This window comes from Rissa tridactyla, chromosome 3 (genome assembly GCF_028500815.1).
Source record: "Rissa tridactyla isolate bRisTri1 chromosome 3, bRisTri1.patW.cur.20221130, whole genome shotgun sequence".
Lineage (NCBI taxonomy): Eukaryota > Metazoa > Chordata > Aves > Charadriiformes > Laridae > Rissa > Rissa tridactyla.
The window spans coordinates 60353707-60377286 of record NC_071468.1 but is presented as its reverse complement, the minus strand read 5'-3'; the positions used below and the strand labels follow the sequence as shown (position 1 = coordinate 60377286).

The 23580-nt window shown below is 37.7% G+C and overlaps 1 protein-coding gene across 2 annotated transcripts in view; it reads right to left on the bottom strand.

Moving 5' to 3' along the window:
• SYTL3 (synaptotagmin like 3) overlaps window positions 1-23580 on the bottom strand; it is a 34184-nt gene that overhangs the window by 10139 nt on the left and 465 nt on the right. Inside the window, exons 2-9 of one of the 2 annotated variants that reach the window (XM_054194929.1) lie at window positions 19198-19771; window positions 17638-17853; window positions 13928-13986; window positions 11547-11598; window positions 10100-10172; window positions 9063-9135; window positions 5561-5685; window positions 1641-1784 (exon numbers count right to left, since the gene is read on the bottom strand). In XM_054194929.1, the coding sequence (XP_054050904.1) occupies window positions 1641-1784; window positions 5561-5685; window positions 9063-9135; window positions 10100-10172; window positions 11547-11598; window positions 13928-13986; window positions 17638-17853; window positions 19198-19307 (852 nt within the window). In that variant the 5' untranslated portion in view covers window positions 19308-19771. Of the gene's footprint in view, window positions 1-1640; window positions 1785-5560; window positions 5686-9062; window positions 9136-10099; window positions 10173-11546; window positions 11599-13921; window positions 13987-17637; window positions 17854-19197; window positions 19772-23580 lie in introns of both variants that reach the window. The other variant, XM_054194928.1, reaches the window with a different exon arrangement.

The following is a 23580-nucleotide window of genomic DNA, read 5'->3' as shown; positions in this document are numbered from 1 at the left end:
ATTCATTTTAAAATTCACACCAACAGCTTAATTAGATTAAAGAAGCTATCTCCTCTATTTTATAAGCTTTAAGTAACAGACAAACTTGACAAAAGAAGGGTCAGATCCTTATTGAGGAAATGACAAGAAGCGTTAGGACTGTTTTGACCCGATGTTTATTGCAAGAATCTTGCTCCCTCCACAAGATGTGTTATCAGCATAATCAATCTCCCTTGCAGCTTTGTTCAGCTCTGGTCTTTCACTCACTGACATATTTTTATTCATCTGACCAGAAAATGCTTATTTTCCCCCAAAATCCTTCATGACAAAGGAATGCAAATAGATTTTTGTCTTAGCTCATATGTCCTAAAAAAAGTTCTGCAAAAGCCCCTAATATTTATTCCACAGAACCTCTTAATTATTTAGAGAGGCTGGGTAGGTGTTCTGATTAATGATGTTTGGACTGAGTATCACGTATGTCTCCCACCCGAGCAAAAGCCAAATACATTCAATGTAGAAATCAGTTATCCTTTTGGTTCTGTGAACAGGGATTTAGCAATGACTTCATGTATTGCACTCCTGGTGGCATGACTGGAAGCAACGCCATCTGATATTTTGGAAGATACATTTTCATGGAGTGGTAATCAACATCCAACACTTACCCATAAAGGGAAGTTTAATGGATCTTGACCTTTCCCTTTATAAGACAGTAGAAAATACTTCACTTTTAAGCCTAGGCTGTCTATAGCCCAGTTCAAACGGCTGTCATTAGAATCACAAATGTAATCCAAAACTGTTATCCATTTGTCAGTTTAACACCTTGGACTCCACAGTGCTGTAAACTATGAGAGAGCACGAAGGTCCTTGTGCATTTTTTTATTACTCTGCAAAGTGAACAGGCTGGTTTAATTTTGATTCCCTAAAAGTCATTTTAGTGCCCTCTTTTACAATATCAGTCATGGATTCTTTGGATACTTCCCCCTGCTTAACCTCATTGCTAATACATAGAAATTAGCTTCCACAGTAAATCACAGAAACTTTAAAGCATGTGCTGAATTCTTTTATACCTGGCTTCCTTCTCTCTCATTTGCAGGATTCAAAATGCTATCCATCAGAGGATGATTCAATGCCATCCCCTAAACCTATGAACTGCTCTCCTGGCTTTCATCACTGTCAGCTTCCTCTTCATTCACTGACATTCTGACATTTGAATTTCCACTGACATTTCCACTACCACAGTTCTTGCAGAATAACAAAGCCCTTCAGATAAATGAAGTTTTAAGAGAAAAGGCTAGCTACTAGGTTAGAAAGAACTGTGTCCACGATATCAACCCCAATATAAAATGGGGAGAACATTAGTTGTATTTGCAAATTTCAGAGGAAGCTGATCTATCAATTATTCATTATTAATGGATATATCCATCTATCAATTATCCATTATTAATTTGATTGGGCTTCTGCTGTAAAAGTATTATACTTTCACGGTATTACTATGAGGACCATGCCAATGGCAGTCAGCCTTTCATCAGATACAAAGTCAAGTAAAATTCTTCCTGCATTTTGTAATATAATCCAAAATACACCAACATTTTGCACAAGATCTTAGCTTTTGTATCTCCCCATTAGGCACCTGTTCTGGTGTGCTTCACCCTCCAACTTACATGTTTTCTGCCATCACAGAAAACTGCATCACTTGTGGGACTGGTTGTCATGTCTTCTTCCTCCTTGCAATTCCTTTTGGTCAGAATTCCACTGTCATTTTGGGCGCTAGTGATGAGCTGTTGAAGGCTGGGTGTACTTTTAATCTGTAAGAAATTCAGCAAGTAACTTTTTTTAATTTAAGAAAAATTTCATGATTCCTTCAGGAATGCTATCAGAAAAAAAATCAGTAAATACAATTCACTCTGATCAATGTCACGCAGGTGGCACACTTTCTAAGACAATGTAGTAACTTAATTTAAATGTTGACTTACAACTCTGTCATCCCAGCTAGTAGTACATTCATTATATTCATAATCTTCTAAAATCAACATACCACCACCTAATCTAAGGATCACTACCACAGCAACTACTAACAACAGTCTACTAATAACACACCAAAAGTAGCAATAAAAGGCCTTATTAGCCTTAAACAAAACAGTAATTTTGCAAGAAAAAAAAAATCTTGCCTCCAGGAAATTAAAAAAATTAAAAATAGTGTTTTGCAATATGCATGACACATGCCTATGTCTACCCATGCCAGAACAAATATAGGTTGAAAGAGACTTGAAAACAGAAACAGACTCACAAGTTCTTACTTAGCTTTTATTACAGAAAAAGTTTAAATTTCTGAGGTGTTCTTGACTTTCCTTTGACTAAGTCCATTCACCTTTCCAATCTTCCCATGAAAACGCTGATCATTTCTGGAAAATTAAGGTATATATAGTAGCAAAACTCCCTGAGATTTACCTTCAGCCACCTCTGTTACCAATAACAACAGTTAATGGAATGAAGAGCCAAAAGACTAATACATACAGCTAGAAAAATGCTGAAAATAGATTTTAGCTCATTCTGGCATGCCACTAGCCCTGGATAATACAATCTGTGCAAAGTATGATCATGGTTCAATGGATAGGAAAAGAGTGAGGTAAGAAATTATACATAGTTAGGATCTAAGAAAATGATTTATTTTAAAAAATTGTGTAACACGGATTACCTGAAAGACTAGAAAGAACATAGTGTGACTGAATCAACAAAAAGGATAGGGACTTACTTGCATAAAAGGAGCAGATAATATATATTTAACAAACCTAGGAACCCCTCCTGCACAGTCAGCAGAAAGCACTGAAGAATGAGGGCAACCGAGGAGATAATATATCGAGATTCCTTCTGAAAAAACAGGATGTGCAAAATCCAAACCAGTATGCTGTTATTATAGCACACAGAAATTGTTATGCGTAATAACTGCCCTACCTTAAGAATAGATGTAAGAATTCATTAAGTTCCCTTGTGAGAAGGAAACAGACAGAAAACGCATTCAGAATATAGCCTCAAAAAAAACCCAAACAAAAGCAAAACTTCATATTTCTCAGCAGAGAGATTGTCTTCCACTTTATGAAAACCTGGAACACCACCAATTTCATTTGCTAACCAAAACAACCTACTACACACTGAATTTTAGCTTCTACTTGGATCAGAAAGACTTCTCTATTGTGTTAAACAGAACATAAGCGAATGACAGGGCAACAGAACTACCAGTGCTAAACTTAGCATCAGGTCACATAAGCAAGACTCCCACCTAGCCCAGCTCTAACGTCTGCAGCAGCACGCATCTGCTGTCACAGGAGGGGTAACCCACAGCTACTGACACACCACAAGCAGCTCCCAAAGCTTGCACATGTCTGCTTGTTCCCCAACTGAGGCAGGTATAATTGCAGTTCCTTTAATGAACTTAGAGATTCTGATGATGAGGCGCCCTAGAAAATACTATTCAATGAACTTCCTAAATCCAGATTTTACACTGGTTGGTAGCTCTTGCCATTGGATTTTTTTTTTTTAACTATTACTGAAGTTAAATATAATCTCTTTCAACTTCAATCTGAAGGAATCAAGTTCCAAACGTATCACAAATTTGGAAAACTTACTTAAGAAACAGATAGTGCTCTTGAGACTGAAGTGGTGCCCCAGCCTTACACCCTGCACATTCAAAACAGCAGAGTTACAGCTATTACTTCCCAGTCATTCCTGGGAGAAAAATCCACACTTTCTAGCCGAAAAAAAATACAGTTTGGATTCATTCTCTGAAAATTAAAGTTCTTTCTGGGGTGGAAATCACAAGTAAAATTTCTACATCGTATTTTGTTATACGTTTCAGTAATTAATTGTTTTGCAAGTGTAATTTAAAACAGGTTTTGTCCCTAAACTTAAGTCATAGTTCTTGTAAAGATGTAAACAGCTACCCTTACTAAAGGAAAAACAAAGATGGAAAAGAAAAAAATAAATGCAAGAATAATGCAATAGTGCCATTGACAGACATTAAAAATAATTTTTAAAATCACAGTAAAGATACAAAAAAGACATCATATAAGTGCAGGGATAGACAAGTAAAATTTCCTTCAATATTAAAAAAAAAATAAATGGCAAAGATGACATTCACAAGAAAAAAGATCCACAGTAATTCTAGCAAAACTATAATTCTAGTTTAAATATAGTCTAACTGGTTCGAATGAAACAAAAGCTCCCTGACTCAGAGAAACAGTGCTCGGACACATAAACAATATTGAAATCTATCTTTCAAAATCTGTAATGCAAAGGGTGGACATAAATTGAGTCCTAAATCTTTAAATGAGCAATTAAAAACCCACACAAATAATTTGGAATCTCCTACTAACACATTTCTCAAGCTAAAGAATCCATATCCATCTTTTAAATATGACAGGCTGTATGTGATCAGCATGCAATGAAGCAGTTTAAGTTCATATTATCTCCAACTCTGATGTTTTTCAATGCATTAAAAGAGCAGTGCTCTGCCAATGGAATAAAGTAACACTGAAGTGTGGTTTGCCACAGTGAAAACAGCACTCAGGTAGTTAGTAACTGTTTGCCAATTTTGTTTATAAAATAATTGCATACAAAAATACCAGAACTACTTTCACAGAGTTCACAGACCTTGCTGGGCCAATTCAAACCACTAGTCCATGTGGTCTGACCTCCTGTCTCTTCCATTTATCAACACCTAACACTTCAGAGGAAGTTGAAAATTGTGCACCAAGGGAGCTGTAATATTTGCCATGAGGTCTGGCCCAAAGCAAAAGCTTTTCTCAGCATCTAATTCAGGCACTTAGCAGACCGCATTTACCTCATTCAGATGAACAAGGTGATTCAGTAAGCACCCATTATATGGAAAACTGAGTATGGACAAAGTTCAGTCACTTGAGAGGTTAAAGTGAAGTGTAAAGCAGATTTTGTAAAGCAAAATCTTCAGTGTTACTTTAAAGCAGATGTGTGACATCACCTTTAGCCCTGCACAATTTGTGGAAAAACAGATGACTGGATTTTTCTCAGACTTCTCAAGAAAACACTGAAAGCTAGAGACTGTAACCAAAGCAAAAGGAAAAGGGAAGCTGCCCAACAACTAACAGCAGTCAACATTTTCTCCTTGCCAAATCAAAAGTGCTCAGAAAGTGTCAGGATGGGTTTTGGATGGTCATAGCTTGGTCCTGTTCAGCAGCAAGAGGGGCAGGAGGAGGACAAGAGACCGAGCATCTCCCTGCAGTCCAATAATCACACAGAGCAGACATCAATCAGCCCCAAGAGAGACTGTGAGCATCTGAGAGCAAAAGAACCCAACCTCTCCCTCCCTATGTGAGGGTCTTTGTAAAATCTCAGTCTAACATTTCAGCTCTGGGCTGAGATCAAGTGTGCAGACTCAGTCAAAAACCTTGTGAAGAATCAGAGTTCTGGCCACAGTCAGTGAATGTCAGCTAAGCCCTGCTCATATAATAAAAGTCAAATTCCACTATGTAAGTCATTATTCTTACAAATATATTCCATTCCTGAAACAGCCCTTACAGTTAGAGACTGTGTATAATAATATGGATACCCTGCTTGTAATGTTGATGGCAGTGTCAGACTGGCTCCTTCTTTGCTTCCTTCTTTCCATGTTCTGCCCATAATCTGTGGTTAGGAGACGTCTGTCAGCCATATCATTCTGGGACTTAGAGATTTCTGAAGTGAAAATAAAGAGAGAAGTCACTATAACAAATGTTGCAAGTAATCCTTGCAAATCCAAGATTTATAGGCTAATTTTGTAGCTTTCAAATTTTCATCCTGGAATTTTAGTATTGATCTCCTAAGGGTACGAAACAGATGGGAAGGTAAATGCTTGTCCCAATTTGTATAATTATATTTTGCCTACCTAAATCTTTCCTGCTGTTTCAACTGGAAATTATATTCCTTGCTTCCTATCATTATAGCTGCTGCAAGGAATTCTTGTATGCTATCAAATACAGTTTCCTTGCAGAAGTAGCTACTACAATTCCTATATACAGTCTGATTCATAAAGCAGTTTGGTTTGGTTCAGGATAAAAGCAAGATCATTATAACAACATAAAGTGACATGACCGTGGAAATTAGAAAGCAGAGCATATTGGAAAATATTTAGACATTTATCCAAAATACGGATGAAAGGAGAGATATTACATACTCTGGTCCCAAAACACATACAATTTTAAGAACATGAGTAGCCCCCATTGACTTCAATAACATTACTCATATGGATAAGCATATTGAATTAGCACTTCAGTAACATCTAGTTTATTGTCAAATAAATCTATAGGACAATTGGACATTTAGTGCACCACTTTTTGCTTCTTATTCCTCAGGGTACAGTCAGAACTTCACTTAAAGTGAAGGGCAGCACTAATCCATGATTTCTGAAGCTGAAAACTAGCAGGCTTAGCAGCAGACACTTTGTTGTAAATCCCAGACAGACTCTCATGAAGAATTAACAACTTATAAGTGGTACATGAAATAGCTATCGTATGTTTAATTCATACAGAAGAAATAAATATTTCTCTCACAACATGAGCCTCTGTGGAGGAACCTCAGACAGCAGACAATATGTCATTAGGGTATTCAAAAACAATGGCACGCTTAAGTGTGATTTTTAAAGCCACTTTGGGTTAGTTTTGCTCTTAGCAGCAATCAGTCCTCAGATGTTTACTGTACTCTGTGTACACCATTAAGGCATCATGTGACATGCTCATAGGCAAGCTCAATTAAGTCATCTTGGACTGTAAATGAAACCGGGTTTTTAAAATACACAGTGAGATCAGAGATCATAAAGGAGACTGGAGTGAGAGATCTAATGGAGTAGATAGAATCTGAGTAGCTTGACCAGCAGTAGAAGCAGAAACACTAGCTTGCCTCACACTCTCTTAAAATGAACAGGTTACAGTGCAGGTTACTGTGAGAAAAAAAAAAATATTTTCAGTTTCTTGTCTATTCCTCCTTTGACTTCTCTACCCAAACGGTCAGTAAGATGGACACTACCTCCAGTGCAAGGGACAATTTTGCACTGCAAATAAAACTGCAACTACCAACTCATTTTACATTCACCAAATGGTAACCATTGGATTATAATCTCCTGTTGCTGCCAAACCATGTTGGAACAGGAGGTAACAGCATAAAGAGCAGACTGTACAATGGCAGCATTGTGCTGCGCGCGCTAGTCCTTTGTTCCCACTGCTCTCAGACACACACACGCACACTGGCTCCAGTGATAGAATCAGAGACATAACGAGGTTCTCCAGGTTTATTTACTGCAATACACAAGAGCTGGGTGTATTAAATACCTCTGCAAACCAGGACATTTTTATCTAGATAAGATATAGAGTACTAACTTTAGACACTCGTGACCGAAAGCATTTATCAGCACAGTACCAGGCTTCATTAAGAGGCCATGTTGCCTGAAAGAGCTGTTTTCTTAAGTCAAGAAGCCCAACTTTTTCTCTCTATAAAACTTCCTATGCTTTTTAATTATTGACTTCGGTGACTGCAACAGCCTGTTATTTTCTCAGAAATTAAAAGGTTCTACCCGATGATAGCACCTAAGTGGGGTTTCACATACAGCTGAACTGAGCTAACAACTTGCTGCCATCACCCTCTGCAACCACAGCTCTTCCCTCATCAATCCCTGGCTCCTAGATACATGGCCCAGCACCCTCTGTTGTGCAGTCTCCAACATATAGACCGTACCTTGAGCCTATTTAACTCACTAAACCAGCAGAAAAGTACCTGTGTGTTTTGTCTGGGTTAATGTTCTGCCCTTTTAATTATCTAAATCAGTTTCCAGAGGGGTCCAGAGACACTAGTGGTAATTCAAGTGAAGTGAAGGCAGCATAAGGCCAGAAACAGGGAGGGAAGAAAGACGTGGGAGGAGTAGGTCCTTCCGTTTGGTAGCAGCAAACTACTAAATTAGCTTGCTGCAGTCCTGACAGTGTTTACCAGTAACTGTGGGATATGACCAGGCTTCAAACTAACAGAAAGCAGAATAAATTACTTTGCATCCAATTCTGTGCTGTCTCAGCTACCAGCTTCCAGTAACAAAGAATCCTATGCCACCCTACACTACACTTCTCTTCAGGAGAGAGAGCCATTGTCTGTCTGCATAGATTTAGTATGTGTTCACACAAACACAACATTAAATTTTTGTACTTAAAGAAGAATACGCCTTTAGGATGGGTGGAAGAAGTTAGAGGAAAGACCAAACCAGAGCTAAGACAAGAATTAGGGGGAAAGGCAGAAAGGCACTAAAGCCAAATTTATTCAAGTTTAATCTCATATTTGGTGTTGTCTAAGATGATGCTAGTAAGAAAACACTAAGGGTTGTTCAAATACATGCAAATCTGCAAGCCCCTGAAATCTTCATGAGACTCAGAAGTTGTTTTCCTCTGGTCACTGATGCCTTTAATCTGTTCTTCACAAAGACAGGCTGTCCCCAGTGTAGTTAGCCTTAGAGGGGCATACACAGTCTGCACCCTAAACAATAGCAGGCAGCGTAAAGTGAATGGAAGGAACCAAAAGTATCAGAATGCAAGAAAAGTTGTTAGGACTGGGTGGCTCAGAAGTTTGCACTGAAAAAAACCACACAACTAGATGGACTGAGAAAGAGGAAGGAAGTCCTCTTGAAAACTGCCAGGGAATGAAAATAAACTCTACTTCCACTACATGACAGGTTCTTTGATGGGGTCAGTTGGGGTTCAGTCAGATAGATCACACCAAGATCACTACAGTAGAAAGTGATTATTACTCTGTGCTAACATGACATATAATTTATATTTTAAAAAATACAGTCGTTTCACATCTTTATAAAAAAGTCATTCTGTGTTGGTATCACCAGCTTGTTAAACAACCAGCAGATTACTGAAGGAAAATTAGACTTAGTGTACTATTTTTCAGGTTGGCTTAGTCTTGGCATTAGTCATTTCAGCCATTACTCAATACCTTTTGTTTATCACTATTTTTTGGCCAACAATTTGGACAAAAAATTGAAACATTTGACTACATTACTCTAGAATAACAAAGCAGTGAAAGTTACTTACTTTTTATATGTGTTGTGAGAGACAAAAACAAGTTTTCCACAGATTTATTAAAACTTTTAGACTGTCTGAGTTCCTGCAAATGGGAGATGCCAAAAGTAAGAAAACACAAAATATTTGCTGTTTTAAAGTTTCCATGATCACGTATCTACAGACCACATAACAATCAGATGGTAAGGCTGCAGCCCTTTGCTCACTTCTATCGACAAATGCATCTGAGGACATATGTTGACACAGTTGGAAACTATCACACTGATGCTTGAAGATGGAAAATAATCTTTTCAGTTCCATACTTTTTGACATATAAGTGGAACTCCTTATAGAAAGATCACATAGCAATTTCATAAATACAACTAATTACATCACTGATTTGTTGTAACGTATTTAATACTTCAAGTAGAAAAGTCTTATCCACTACAGATGGTCCTGTGCCTCTGAATCAAGAGTTTTCATCAAACTCCAGGTAAGCACGTATTAGAATGTTTACATAATTGCAACGTGCTTCAAAACCAGGGCCTGATGCCCCAGTCCAAAATGAACTGCAATCGTAATTTAGTGCAATTTCAATGAGTTATGAGCCATGTCCTACTATTCTGTCCACTAGAAACTGTAATGCAAAGGCAATCATCAAATTCACCACTTTTCATTCAGTAATGAAAGTAACGCATGGAATGATCGCTTTATAAACGACTATTGAGTATCATAGGATCATGGGATCCTTCAGGCTGGAGGGGAGCTTAGGAGATCTCAGTCCAGCCTTACGTAGCAAGGCATCAAAAACCAGGTGCAGTATTCTACTGCCTAATAAAAAAAAAACTCAAGAACTGAAAACTAATTGAAAACATCCCTCATGATAGAGTCTGGCCTTTCTCTCCTACTACCAATGCAGCATTAAAAAAATAACAAAGGAACACAAAGCAGCATTTATATTGCAATATGATGCTACAGCAGTTGCTATTTACTGCATTCCTGTGGCTGGCCTTTTCATACGAATGACACCCTAAGAGGAGCGTGTATGTGTATATTATGCAGATACATACATTTACTGCCATGTTGCTTCCTGCTGCGGATTCTGTGAAAGGAGGTGGAGTTGGAGGTACGACAGAAATTTTACTAGAAATTTAAGAGACAATAAAGAGTGCAACAATTAATGTATTATGCTAATAGATGGATAAATAAACCATATTCATGCACAGTATCTTTATTATCCGTCTTTCCTGCAACCTAAAGATCTTGGTTGAGATCCTGTGTGTTTAAGAGTTGCAGCACAGGCTTATTGCCTGTCTGTAAGAATTAGGACCACCTTTCTATCTTCTCAATCTTGGGTTGCTCTAGGCAGAATTACTAATTTAAAACAATCCCGAAGACCTAATTTAGGACAGGCTTCCCAGATTTCTATATGGCTGGCAATATTACAATCTGTGTCCCAAGTGTTAAACCACAATTCCTGTGTAACACACCTCATTCTCAGTTTCAGGGATGTTTTCAGAAAACAGTCATCTTTATTTACAATACTAAAAGGATCCTTCCTTGCCTGGGGCTAGAGCTGTTAGAGCCCCTTCACAGCATTCCAGCCATTTCATCTGTTGCAAATAGCCCTGGTCTGTGAAAAAAAATTTGACCATTATCTGACTGATTCTGTTATCACGGCACAATCACGGACCCTAAAGGCAGGCAGTTAACTTCCGTTTTGATTCTCTTTTACTTTTACCACATCTCGGTAAACACAAGTCCTTATGTAGCCCTGGTTAAGATCGTATCTAGCTGACTATAAGTTTCTGTCTTATGCAGCTATGCCTCACCAGATAATTATAATAAAATTGAAGCCCCCTCTTTGTATCTTATTTTACTTTTTATTTTTTTAAGGAAGAGGGTTTCTTTTATACAATATAGTTTAAGACAACTGTTATTTCATGATATATCACTGATAATAACTTCAGTATGGGCATGCTTAGGCCTCAAGTCAAAGTATTTATTCAGTGTAAACTGGATTTTTTACTTGTTTTAAGTTTTGATAAGTGAGCACGTTTTACAGCATACAGAGCTTCTTGTCTATTATTTATTCCAAACCAATCAAATCAGCAACATCTCCCATTGAGCAAATAATGCTATTGCTATTACACCTAGTAAATAATTCTAATCTCTGACCATTTACAAGTAGTGTGTAAATTTGAAAGACAACGGTGTGAAGAGGTATGCAAAAAAAATACACAGATATAACAAAAATAACGCATATTCCTTCAACAAAATAAGAAACTATTACTCTAAACATAGTACTCTTTTTTGTACTTGAGACTCTTTCTATGGATTGCCGAGAGACAGAAGTGGCATTTTCTTCTATGCTTTTATCATCTGTACTCCAGAAATATTTAAATTTGTTTTTCATAATAAAAAAAATACTGTCTGCTGGCTGGTTTATAACACACAATATATGGCCTATACAAAGTCTCGGTGTCCTAGGACCATTTGTCCTTTTATGAGTCTTACCTCAGTTTCTGATAAGATTTCAAGAGCTTTGCACCAACTGTTTCATGTCTGCCTGTGAAGGAGAAATAAAATAACACCCAAAGGTCATTTAGCAACAACAGCAGTTACACCTGTATAATACATTTTAAAATCAGTGCCTTTTCAGGAACTGGCCTGTGTTTACAGAAGCTCATGCACATGCAAGCCAGGAGTGAAATCAATCCCCACGGATGTATCCGCATACAAGCCAAGCAACACACAAGTCTCTCCTGTATCACAAACACCATCATGATTTCACCTTCACCTCTCGCAAGTGACACGTTCAGATGAGCTCTTCACAAATGCTGAGGACAACCATGTACAGATGCTAACAGGCCCTTTCCTAGAGGTTACTAAGTGCTCTCAGCCTCCTGAGGTCCAGAAGGTAGGTAGTGCCTGGGCCTACTGCACTAAATACTTCAACCATAAAAGTCAAACACTATGGAGAGCTTGAAAATGCGTACAAGAGCAGGCACATGGTCATCTCTTGCATCTTATGAAAAATTCTTTTCACTTTTCCTACTAGAGACCTGAACAGTCATGAAAACACATGACTAGCTCACAACCAGGAGCAAAACCCTTTGCTAGGGCCATCCCTGTGGGGAAACCTCAACCATGTCACGTTCCTCAGGTGAGCAGACACATGATGTAAAGAACACCAAGGAGCAATCGCTCCACCAGGCACAAACAATGAAGACTCATAAAAATGCAGTTTGCTCCTGAGTGAGTGCCAACAGGAAGAAGGGCTAGATGCAAGTAACAAATGGCCAACTGAAAATGCCTGGAGTGGCTTTAGCCACTAATCATTCCTAATACAGAAAGCAGCATGGGATCTATGCTTTGCTGAAGATGTTATTAATTATAACATTTTACTTACATATAAGTAGCAGATCTTGGTGGTGGTAGAAATAATAATCTTTTTTTGATGTTACAAATTTCAATCAGAACTCCAGACTTAATGCTCTGCTATTACTAAGTAATATTTGGTATCTTGATTTATTGCAGCATTATATGATTTCTTAGATTTTTAGTTTATTAGTCAGTAAGACAATCTACCACTTTTATGAAAATAGTATTTTTTCTTTATGTATAAGCTATACAAAATTAATGAAAAGCATATTGATGCAACTTTTTTTTTTACTCTGCAACATGAGAAAACTTCACTGTAATGTGTACGTTTTCAGTTAAACTTACTTTACAGTGAATACTTCACTTGTGTTATATTCTCAAACCAGAAGAGGGCACTGTGTCTCCGAGCTTGAAGGATACATAACCACTGCGGCTGCTGTTTTAAAAGTCTGCCATTTTTTAACCCCTTTAATCATATCTGTTGGTCTAATCAAAGGAACTGAACAAAACATATTCTTCCCTGCAGGCTTATAATCTATATATCCTTTAGATCTTTGTGACTTCAACATTATTACTGTTAGACTAATTCAGGAAAACGCTTCAAGCACCCACAAAGCTTTGATAATGCAAGGTGAGAACTCAATTATTTTACTGAAAAGAGGGACAGTTAGTATCTTGCAATATCAGATTCGGTGCCTGAGAACAACAGCTACAGTGCATTCCTTTTTACCAGCTATTTTTAAATCTAGATACCATGCAGATACTGGAAATGAAACTAACATTTAGCTACAGTCAGGCACAAAGTGAAATAGTTGCCTATCTGAACTGTTGCTTCATGGGAAAGAGGAAGGAAATCCTCTCCACCTTATTAGTCATTGTAGGTGAAAACGAAGACTAACAGCCCCTTCACTGGTGAAACACATTGCCCATAGGGCAATCCATCCACATCATCTGTAACTTCTTTTACGGTTTTGTATTTTTAATTGCACTGAAAAGACTGAACACAAGGCAATGCCGCAGCTGGCTGAAAGTAAAGAAACAGAAAGCATTTAGCTCACTGTTGATTTATAGCTATACACGTTTGTCTTTATTCCATTCTGTCATTTTTTTAAGCTTTAGAGTTTTCTCAGTGAAAACAACTGAAGTTTTAACTTCGACAAACCATGGATGCCAGATCATTTCCTTCCTGCACATGTATTTTAACATTTCTATGTTTATTTCATGTCATTGTATTTCTTAGAAGCCTTACACGCTCATTAATTCAAATTGATATGACCAGCAATTTTCTTATTCTTATTACTCATAAAAAATAAATTATACTTTTAAACACATTCTGCTAGGTTATGTTCATGTTTTATTTAGTGCATAGACAAATGCACTGCATGATAATTTCTGACAAATCTCTCACCAAGTGGAAGAAACATTAAATACAGTGGCAGACTACATTCTGTGTTTCACTTGGAGGACTACACGTTACACAGCAGTTTATGGTCTGTTCCAGCAATTACCTTCACCTGGATATTTCTTTGCTCGCTCCTCAAAGAACCATTCACCAGCCTTTACTTTAACATCTCTGAAAAACAGGCAAAAGACATTTGAATCAACTTTTCCAAAGTGCATTTCAAGTGTTTGATAACCATTTAGCAATCCAACAATCCTTCTTAATCCTGCCATAAAACTAGGATTTCATGACTGCTCGCTCCATCGACCGATTTTGCTGTGGGTCTGTAAGCAAAGGATTCCTCCCCTCCATTATTTTTTTTCCTTTTTGCTATGTAGGAATGCCCATGGAAAACAATATATACTGCTCTAGGCATTGCTCTGAAGCCAGGAGTTCTGGGTCCATTCCAGTTTACACAACCAACCTGCGTAACAGCCCCAGGCACTTCTGCTGACACCACTGCTTACAGCTGCAGCCTACTCTGAGAAGCAGGGAAAGTCAGTGATAGTGGATACGCTCCCAAGCAGAACTTGGGATGGCTACCAGGGAACACTGAGCTCCACAACCCTGATAGTGTGATAGCTTCATGGCCCATCTGTCTCCATTTTGTGGAGGTTAACATCAATGATGTCCATGTCATACACAGGCACCCGGATCACAGGATGAGAAAAGTAATGATTAACAAGCATAAAATGATATCAGACTAAATAGCTCTGTCAAGGGCAGATTTTCAGCAGATTTGACTCTTGCGTTTTGTTGTCTCCAACTGAATTACATGAAGTCTGCAATCTGAACTCATCCGTTATTAAAGAGGCAAAAAATTCTCCAACTGAGGAGAAGATTCTCTGGAGTCTTCAGGTTCCAAATTCTCATCTAAATGTTTTACTAATTTTTAGGGCATGTATAATATCTCTGTTCCTTGTGGATTTTCTGATGCTTATTATAGGATGAAGTCCCACTGCACAAATTTCCTCTGTGCAGGCACCGATAAACTTCCTTCTCTACCCAGTAGTTCGTTTTCCTTCTATGAAATTAATCTCTTTATTACCATTCCCACTGCCAAACTTGCTTGCAAACGGCAACAACATAGAGACAGTAAATTCATGTAAGGCTTGCCTCCTTAAGAAAGAAAAATCTCTAAACACAAGAGCTATGCTGATATCCACCAAAGGCCACGCAACAAAACCCCTGGGTCTGCCATTTCACACCTCACCTTACTCTATGGTAAGACAGACAAACTACAGATAGCATGCTGTTTGTTTTTTCTGTGGCTCGATTTTAAGGCATTTAAAATATACCTTTGTAAGTAGCAATGCAGAATATTAAAAAAAATTCACTACCTGTGTAGATCACACTATTTATTTTCATGCCTAACCATTGATCCTTGAGCAGAACTGAACACAGAGGAGTTTGAAAATTAGGTTAAAATAACTTTGAGACGGGATACTTATTTACTTTGGGCAGAGACCTATTAACTAATAAATGTCTGAAATCTTTGGCTGCACTAGATCTTCAAGGGCTCTGCATTGGTAGTGCCTCAGTTCTCATCTCCAGCCTTCCCCTTATGTTCTTCACACTACCCATGGTTATCACGCCAGAGTTTAATCTCCAGTTCTGCACAGGCTCATGTGATGATGAGACCACTAACAAGATGAAAAAAGATCTGGAGATCTGGAAATACACTTTTTTTTTCTTTTTTTTTTTTTTTCAGGCTAAAGAGTGTATTAAGCTAAGCTATGAGCAAAAGTATGACAACGAAGCTGATAAACAACTATCCTTGTCAAGTAAAATAGGCTAACCTTCTTCAAACCAAATGTCTGTCTAGACACCTAGAAGAAAAGACTCCTTTAAAAAACACACTATACCAACTCCATTCACATAAGAGATGCCTCTTCCATGTGAGGAATACAAACTTTGTCAGTTCACAAGTCTTTTTAAATTTCTTATTTTGTAAACAACAAACATTCACCTATCCCAGTTCTTCCACTGAGGCACTTAAGCACGTTCGTTACAAATATGACCCTAGTGTCTACGTGAGAATCTCCTAGTGCTGCTGCTGATAATGTTTTGTTGAGGAAAAAAATACGCTACTGGTAACCAAATCTCAAAATTGTGGTTGCTCTGGACTTGAAAATAAGCTCTTACATTTCTTAGTCATCCTATTTTTCCCCTCACTGGGGTAAACAAAATGCACTGAGTAACATTTACCACACTGCTGCGCTCCCTACCCTTCTTCACATTTGCAGCCTTGATGAAAAGCTCGCTGAAGGGAACGGAAGAAGTCTGACCTATTTTAATGGACTTTGCATCGTGACTAAACCAGATCAAACGTGCTGTCTCTCTGCTATAAAGAGAACATCAATGACAGCTGAAGAATTCCTCTATATTGGCAAGACAAAAAAAGTAATTTCCTCAAGAAAAAGTAAAAATGTCTTTTATTTCTTTTAAATAATGCTTTCCTGGTTTTACCATAAAATATCTGGACAAGCTTATGAAATAATTAAGGGTGTGCAGCACTATACAAGGCAGCTTAACAACTAGCTACTCCGTTAGGGGATTTCCACTGTGGCCACAAAATAACTGGAGACCAATTTAAAAGAAGAGGAAGTGGAGGGAGGTATCTAGAGGGGAATACTGAAAGTTAATTTTTTAACCTTTCCTTTTAGTGCTTACCGTGTGAAGCACAAGATAGGGAAATATATGCATCAAAATTTAGTAACTGCTTTATATCAAATATAGATGGAGCTAATCTGTCTATTTTATGTATAAATCACAAAATAAACTGAGGATTTGGAGAACAGATTTTTAGTGATAGTTTATAGTCTCTTCCAAACTATAGAAACTTCAAACTAGTAGTAGAAAATCATTTAGGTTAAGCCCAATACCTTGCCTTACATTTCTCAGGCATTATTTAAATCTCATTTTGGCATCTTAAGAGGGAGTGAAGTGGTGCGTTAATCTTGTGTTGGCATAAAGTAAAATTTAATCCAAATCCTCACCCTTTGTACAGGGTTATATATCATCCAGCAGAGCTCTTGATTCATTTTCAAAACTGTCTTTCTTTGCCTACATAATATTATTTTTCACCAATTTGGTTTAGAAAGATTCCGATAAATAGGAGGGACTATGATGGAATCTTTTGATGTAAAAATTATATCAATACAGTAAAAGATTGTTTCCCATTTCCTGGAAAATGAAAAAAAGCAAGGTGACACAGTAAAAGAAGAAAACAACTAAGAGTAAATAAATTTTGATTTCTGACCTCATTTAAACAATTCCTGATAATGTTATTAAAGCTTTTTGCTTTTTAAATATATAAAAAACATGACTTCAAATTATTCATCAATCCAGGTTCCTCACTCCTATAGTATGAGGCAAAAACCTCATGATTAGGAAATTGACAAGAAATTGGCTATACTAACCAAAACCACAGCACCTTCAGCAACTTGTTGTGATGCACTGGTTCCATATGGAGTCAGGGGAAGGAGTTCTATCTACAATTCAGAAACTAACAACTGTTAGCTTTCCCGTTATCATTTTTGTCACTCTGACTTACCTTGAAGATCCATTTTGCTAAATACAGGAAGGGAAATTCTGACTACATGAAGTAGAACATAAAATTCCCATCAATTTCATTGCTACCAGGACTTCATCCAACATTTTTATTGTGCCAGAGGCTTTGTTTCATTAATAGTTTAAGCAACAGATACACACAAAACCAGCGTGCATTCACTGGATAACTATTGTAAAACAGCACTTACCCAAACCAGTAAAATTTCTTACCCGTGAGCATAACAAACAGTGCATTTCCAAAGGCAGGGATTCAGGCAGACACGGCATTCAGAGCACACTCGATGACTGCACCCGTTGCATACTGCGCCTCTGTTCATCAATAACCCCAGTGATTTCTGACAGCGAGCGCAACATCTCTCCTGGTATTCATGGCTTACATTTCTTGCCCCTTTCCACCGAAGCTGCTGCAGCTGCAGGTTCAGTTTTCTAATCCCCCAGGTTAAAAAAAAAAAAAAAAGGAAAAAAAGATAAAATAGACCAAAACCCTCATGTAAGTCACAAGTTTGACCTCACCTGAGCACTGTCTGAAAGTGTCTACACACAGCATTTTTGCACTGTGACTGTATACACAACCACAACTGTGCATACAGAATAACCGTCTAGTACAAATGGGGTTCTGTTCATGTCAGTTATGCATGCCCAGGGCAGGGCACCGCAATTGTGCGTGCAAGTGATTATATATTCACATACAAAACCTGAGACTTTATGGTGCTCTCTTTCATTTGATGATGTTTTTTATCTTATTTATCCAAGAATCAAACCCCCTATCAAGTAAGAATAACCATAACAAATGCATCATCTGGAAGTTAAATAAAAACCATATCAGACCAAAATATCAAAGCCTCTCCCTTTCATTACCTTCGCTTCCATTACACATGCCAATAATCAAGATCTATGTTTTTAATTGTTCGCTACCTCATCAACAGTTGTCAGGGATTTTCTAACCCATTTGGACTTTCTTTATAACCCTTTACATACTTTTCACACTCATTTAATATGTCCAGGAATACCTACATAAATGTTTGCTGTAAACAAAGTTTAAGTTTCGACATTTAAGAGACTAAAAATTTCTAATTTAGCAACACAAATACCCTGTTTTACAATGTGACAAAGCAGGGTACAAGCTGCAAGGAAATCCTTGCCTTAGCCCTGATACAAAGCAAATAAAATGCTGGAGGATTATCCCTTATCCTTCACAACTGACACACTCAGAGATAATTAAATAGAATCCTTTTCCTAACGAATGACACCTATTAACACTAGCAACAACCTCCAAGGCAGTGTGGCGCGCTTGCTACCTGTTGTATGTGAGAAGGGACAGTGACAGATTCAGCAAAATGAAGAGGTATCCAATGATTCTTAACTCCAGTTTTGGCACAACATAAGTTACATGAGCCAGCCAAAGACCCAAACATGTTCTGTGTTACCAGAACTTTATAGGCATACATAGGAACACGATGAGAATGCCATAAATTCTTCATAGGAAAAATACAGGCAGCAGCTGAACTTTCTATGAAGGCTAGAAGTAAAATTCATCAAGTAGATTATTCACTGACCAGTATTTGCTCATCTTTACTGTAGATTAGTCATTAGTAATAGTAAATCCAAGAAGCTCTGGATAACCCTTAGTTTTCACAAAGAATAAAAAGGCAACAGCTAACAAGAAGTTAAAAAAAAAAAAGGAATACATTTGAAAGGACAGCAAAGAGGAAGAAGAATACTTCTGAGAAAAAAGGAACAGAAATACAGGAATAGGGGAACAGCAGATACCTTATTCTTTCCTCCTCTGTTTTTCTCACCATCTGGTCACGGTACAGGACTTCCAGAACAGCCTCTCGCTCCAGTCCCTTAAGGAAGTTCAGATTAAATTCACAGGCCATGTTCACCAACCTTACTTGTTTTGTAGACTCCTGTCCTATGGTCCTACTACATCCAGAACAATGGATACTACTCTATAGAGTATAATGTGGTCTGAGTGTGTCCTAAGTGCCTGTGCTCTGACTTGATTGGTGATATGTTTCACTGTGTCATATACTTGAAGAGAAAAATAACCGTGTCTGTCCTCACACAAGTCATCATTTAAGTGTCTCTGCTACCCAGGGAATATGAACAGTTAGCAAGGTCACTGCAGTCTTGTCTTTTTCACATGAAAGAACTTCTTGTTCTTTTCTTCTTTTGCTGAGAGTGGTTCCAAAAGAGATGAGACCTTGCAGCAAGGTCCCAGATAGGGCTTAATTGTCACCAGATGGAGAGACAATTCACTAAGAGATGGCATAAAGGAGCGGGGGTGGGGGCTTGTGGGGTGTGTGTTTTATTTGATCTTGTAGACTTGGGATTTTCAGACCTAGGGAAAAAAAGAATACATGTTATTATCTCTTCTCCTCACCTCTTCAAGACATTTCAAATAGTATGTGAAGACCACATTTTCCTATACTCAGACTTTTCATGCACTAATTCAGATAGAGGAGAGGTTTTAAGACAGTCATGTTCTTCAGACGGTCTCACCATATTGTCCATTAACACTCAGCCATGTACCATCACATTTTCTGTACAGTCAATGTAAAACAACCAATAAAGAAGCTTAAGTTAGTTTTGAACACAGGCCTACAGGTCCCATGATTGGAAAAGTCACACTGGTTGAGACAGAAGTGCCCCTTTCTAATCTAATCTTACTGAAAAGACAAAACATCAGAAGCCTCAGAGGAAAGAGGGGAAGATGCTCTCTAAGAGTCACTTCTATCAATTACCTATGTCTGTTAAGTCTTGATAAATGGTTTAATACCCAATAATGCTATCACCTTTGTTAATACACACAAACATTAAAGATATATATTATTTCCAGCTCAATGCACTAAAAATTTTTGCCCCAAACTGATGATATTAATGTACAAATATACGAGAAGTATGAAATTAAAACAGAATCACAACTGTGTTTTGGGTATATTCTGTGACCTTCACTTTTGTAAAACTTCCACTAAAATAGAAAATAATTTTAATATACTTTGCAGCAAACCAGAAAAAGAAAATTATTATTCAATCTAATTCACCTTACACACCATATTCAGTTTTAATACTACTGCCTAGTGTCTAGTGTGTATTACAAGAAAGGTAAGAGAGTTCCACTTACGGTACACCAAATATTAGAGACGTGTATATGAAAACCGGTTCAAGTGTTTCAAACTTAATCTGAACTAAATACATACAGCTAGCCTCTAGACAGAAGCTCTAGACACTAGGACAGAAGGGTAAATCTTTCCCAAAGCAGTTACTGATGTTTCACTGATGGACCTCATCTGAGAATCTGACCAACTATCTGCACTGCTGGATCATTATTTTAAAATACATAGTGACAATGTATTTTTGTTGATGCGGGAAATTACTTTACATACAGCTTGCTCCAATTAAGTTAATTTCACACAAAAAAGAGCAGGAGGTGATGATTTGTATTTAAAAACAGTATGCATTCTCTTCTATTTTTTTGTGAAACCCTTCAACAGACACCAAAAGGACAAAGCACTTCACAGAAGCAGTGTTAAAAAAGAAAAAAAAAAGATTGGTTTCCTGTGGAAACAAAAGAGACAGAGATAGGCATAATCATATTTTATTTCCTTACCAACTGCAATTTCACAGGAAATTACTCAGTTGAAACCTAAAAAGCCTGAGCAATTTTTTAACACACTGTATGTAATTTTCAAAGGCCCCTTCATCCTTCACCTGCTTTCATCTTTTACCTCAAGAATACCTCACCTCCCAGGACTGATGAGTGTGTTCAGAGCCTTCAACTCCATTTAGGTCAATACAATCTGAAAGACCAGTCAGTACAAAGGCGGGGGCTTCTGCACTATACAGGTAGCAAAGCACCCACTACAGCTTAAGTTACGCTCTCTATAAACTCCTCAGATTTCCAAAGGCTAGCATATCTACAATGTCATCAGAAAATCCCACTGAAGCATCAGTAAAAGCTAGCAAATTCATGATAGTTATTATTAGGTGGATCCAATAAAACTGCTTTAGAGATCTTAAAGAAAATATACGAATGTCTTACACAGCTATTAAGAACGTGCCACTGTAAAACAGTTACTTAAGAGCAACATCTGCAGTTAAGCAAGCACAGAAATAGTTGCTATTTGATAGCTCCTTCAAATTCTTTAAAAAAGGACCGGCTCTCTTCATAGAAGAGTGCAAAGTTTTCCATATTTCAAGCCTGTTTTGTTTGGGAAATGGGTTTCAGATGACACCTTAGTCTATGAAAAATATTGAAGGCATATCAAATCTTATTTAGAGATGCATGTAAATTTTTTAAAAAAATTTATGTTTTCAGCTATTCAATCTTGCATAAATCTAAATGGTGTGAGAGAAGGAACAGCTTGGAGCTTCCCCTTGTTTCCATTTTGGCTTGCTCACACCTATTCTCCCCAGGAGACATGGTTTCTGCCCTAGCCAGGGCAGGATTCTCTAGAAGGGCATTCGACCTCAGCCTGTCGCTGATACTACAAACACCATCATCAAAAACAGCTGGTCTATTGCTACACTTCATATCCTATTCACAGTGATAAATCATAAGCATTGAATCTAATGCCAGCAGTAGACTGCCAACAGGGACTAGGATGGAAAGACGAGGATCGTCTTCTGGCATCAAACAACAGAACAAGCTTACTGCAGAGTGAAGTGCCAGGGGCCCGACATCCTACACTATCTGTACTATGCAGAGAGGGAAGAAGCCACCATGGCTCTCTCACCACTGGCCAAGATCGTCACACGCTGCAGAGAATAAAGCTTACAATATACCACGTAGCCAGCAGCTCTACCAATATTACACCTGAACATCCGTATGGTTGGTTTGTTGGGGTTTTTTTAATCTTCATGAAGATTTAAGCTCAGACAATCATTGTGTTCTGTCAATTTTTCTTGCACATTCAGAGATAACTCAAAATCTAGCTTAACGACAAGGTAGCTTTAAGAATAAAGTACTATATCCCCCCAAATGGGGGATAATGCGTGTGCCCCACAGCAGACTTGAGGTCGTAATTGTTTCACAGCAATGTTCAGATTGGACTGAAAAGCGCTCTGTTTTCCTAACAGAAAAGAGAGCCTTTCTAACACCGAAACTGCCTACATTAGGTTAGTTTTTTGTCAGTAACAAAGAAGTGGTGCTTTCAGTAATGATGCTCCTTGGCAGGAAAAAACAATCTTAAAAACCTTCACAGATGCCCTACTTTCATATTTACCCATTGAATCCAGCTCGCTAGCTGTTTTACACAGTCAGCTAACCTCAGAGCCAACCACCTTGTATGTAAAACCAAAAGCAACAGTAACCTCTTTAAAAATATCATGACACTTCTCCCTTTTTCAGCACAAAGCTCACATAAAATACTTTGTTCAAGTATTATTTTAAATTACATACTTAAAATAATATAGCGTCAGGCACCTTGTAGATGGATCAGTAGCTTTCTGAAACTATCATGTGAAGTCTCAAAGCCATCTTAAAAGAGATGGGACAACCAACATGGTCACATTTTAGGAGAGGGAGGCATACACGCACACGGGGCAAACTCAGCAGACCATGCTTTTTTCACTTGTATCAGGCTAAAATAGTATGTTACGTAACTGAAGAGCAATCAAAAGGCCTACCTCAGACAAGATTAAGTTTGCAAAAGGTAGCTTAATTTTTAAGTTCTTGAACTTAGAAATGCCTGACTTAGCAAGCTATTTTTTCTTAAAGCAATTTTACATGTAATGTATTATTGATGTCCTTTCGGATCTTTAAGCACTAGCAAAATAATGACAACTAAATGAGTATAAATAAACTACTCTTCTAAAGTCACAGCCTTCATTGACTTGAGATAACTGGATTACTTCATCCATTAATCCAGAAGATGGATGTAAGACATCAGTAGCTAGGACACGGATTAAGGAGGTTCACAGTAAAAATGATCACAAAAGCTCCTGGAATTTATGGTTATTTTCCATTCTACAGAGGCCAATCACATAAATTTATTCTTACTTTAAAAATTACAAGTGTTATTTTATATTACCTGGCTGCAACAGTTGTATTTTCACATCCTTGCATACATGCATGCAAATTATTTGTAACTTCTTTGATAACGTTTTACCAAAGTTATGTCTTGTGATTTTAATAACATCCCACCCCAG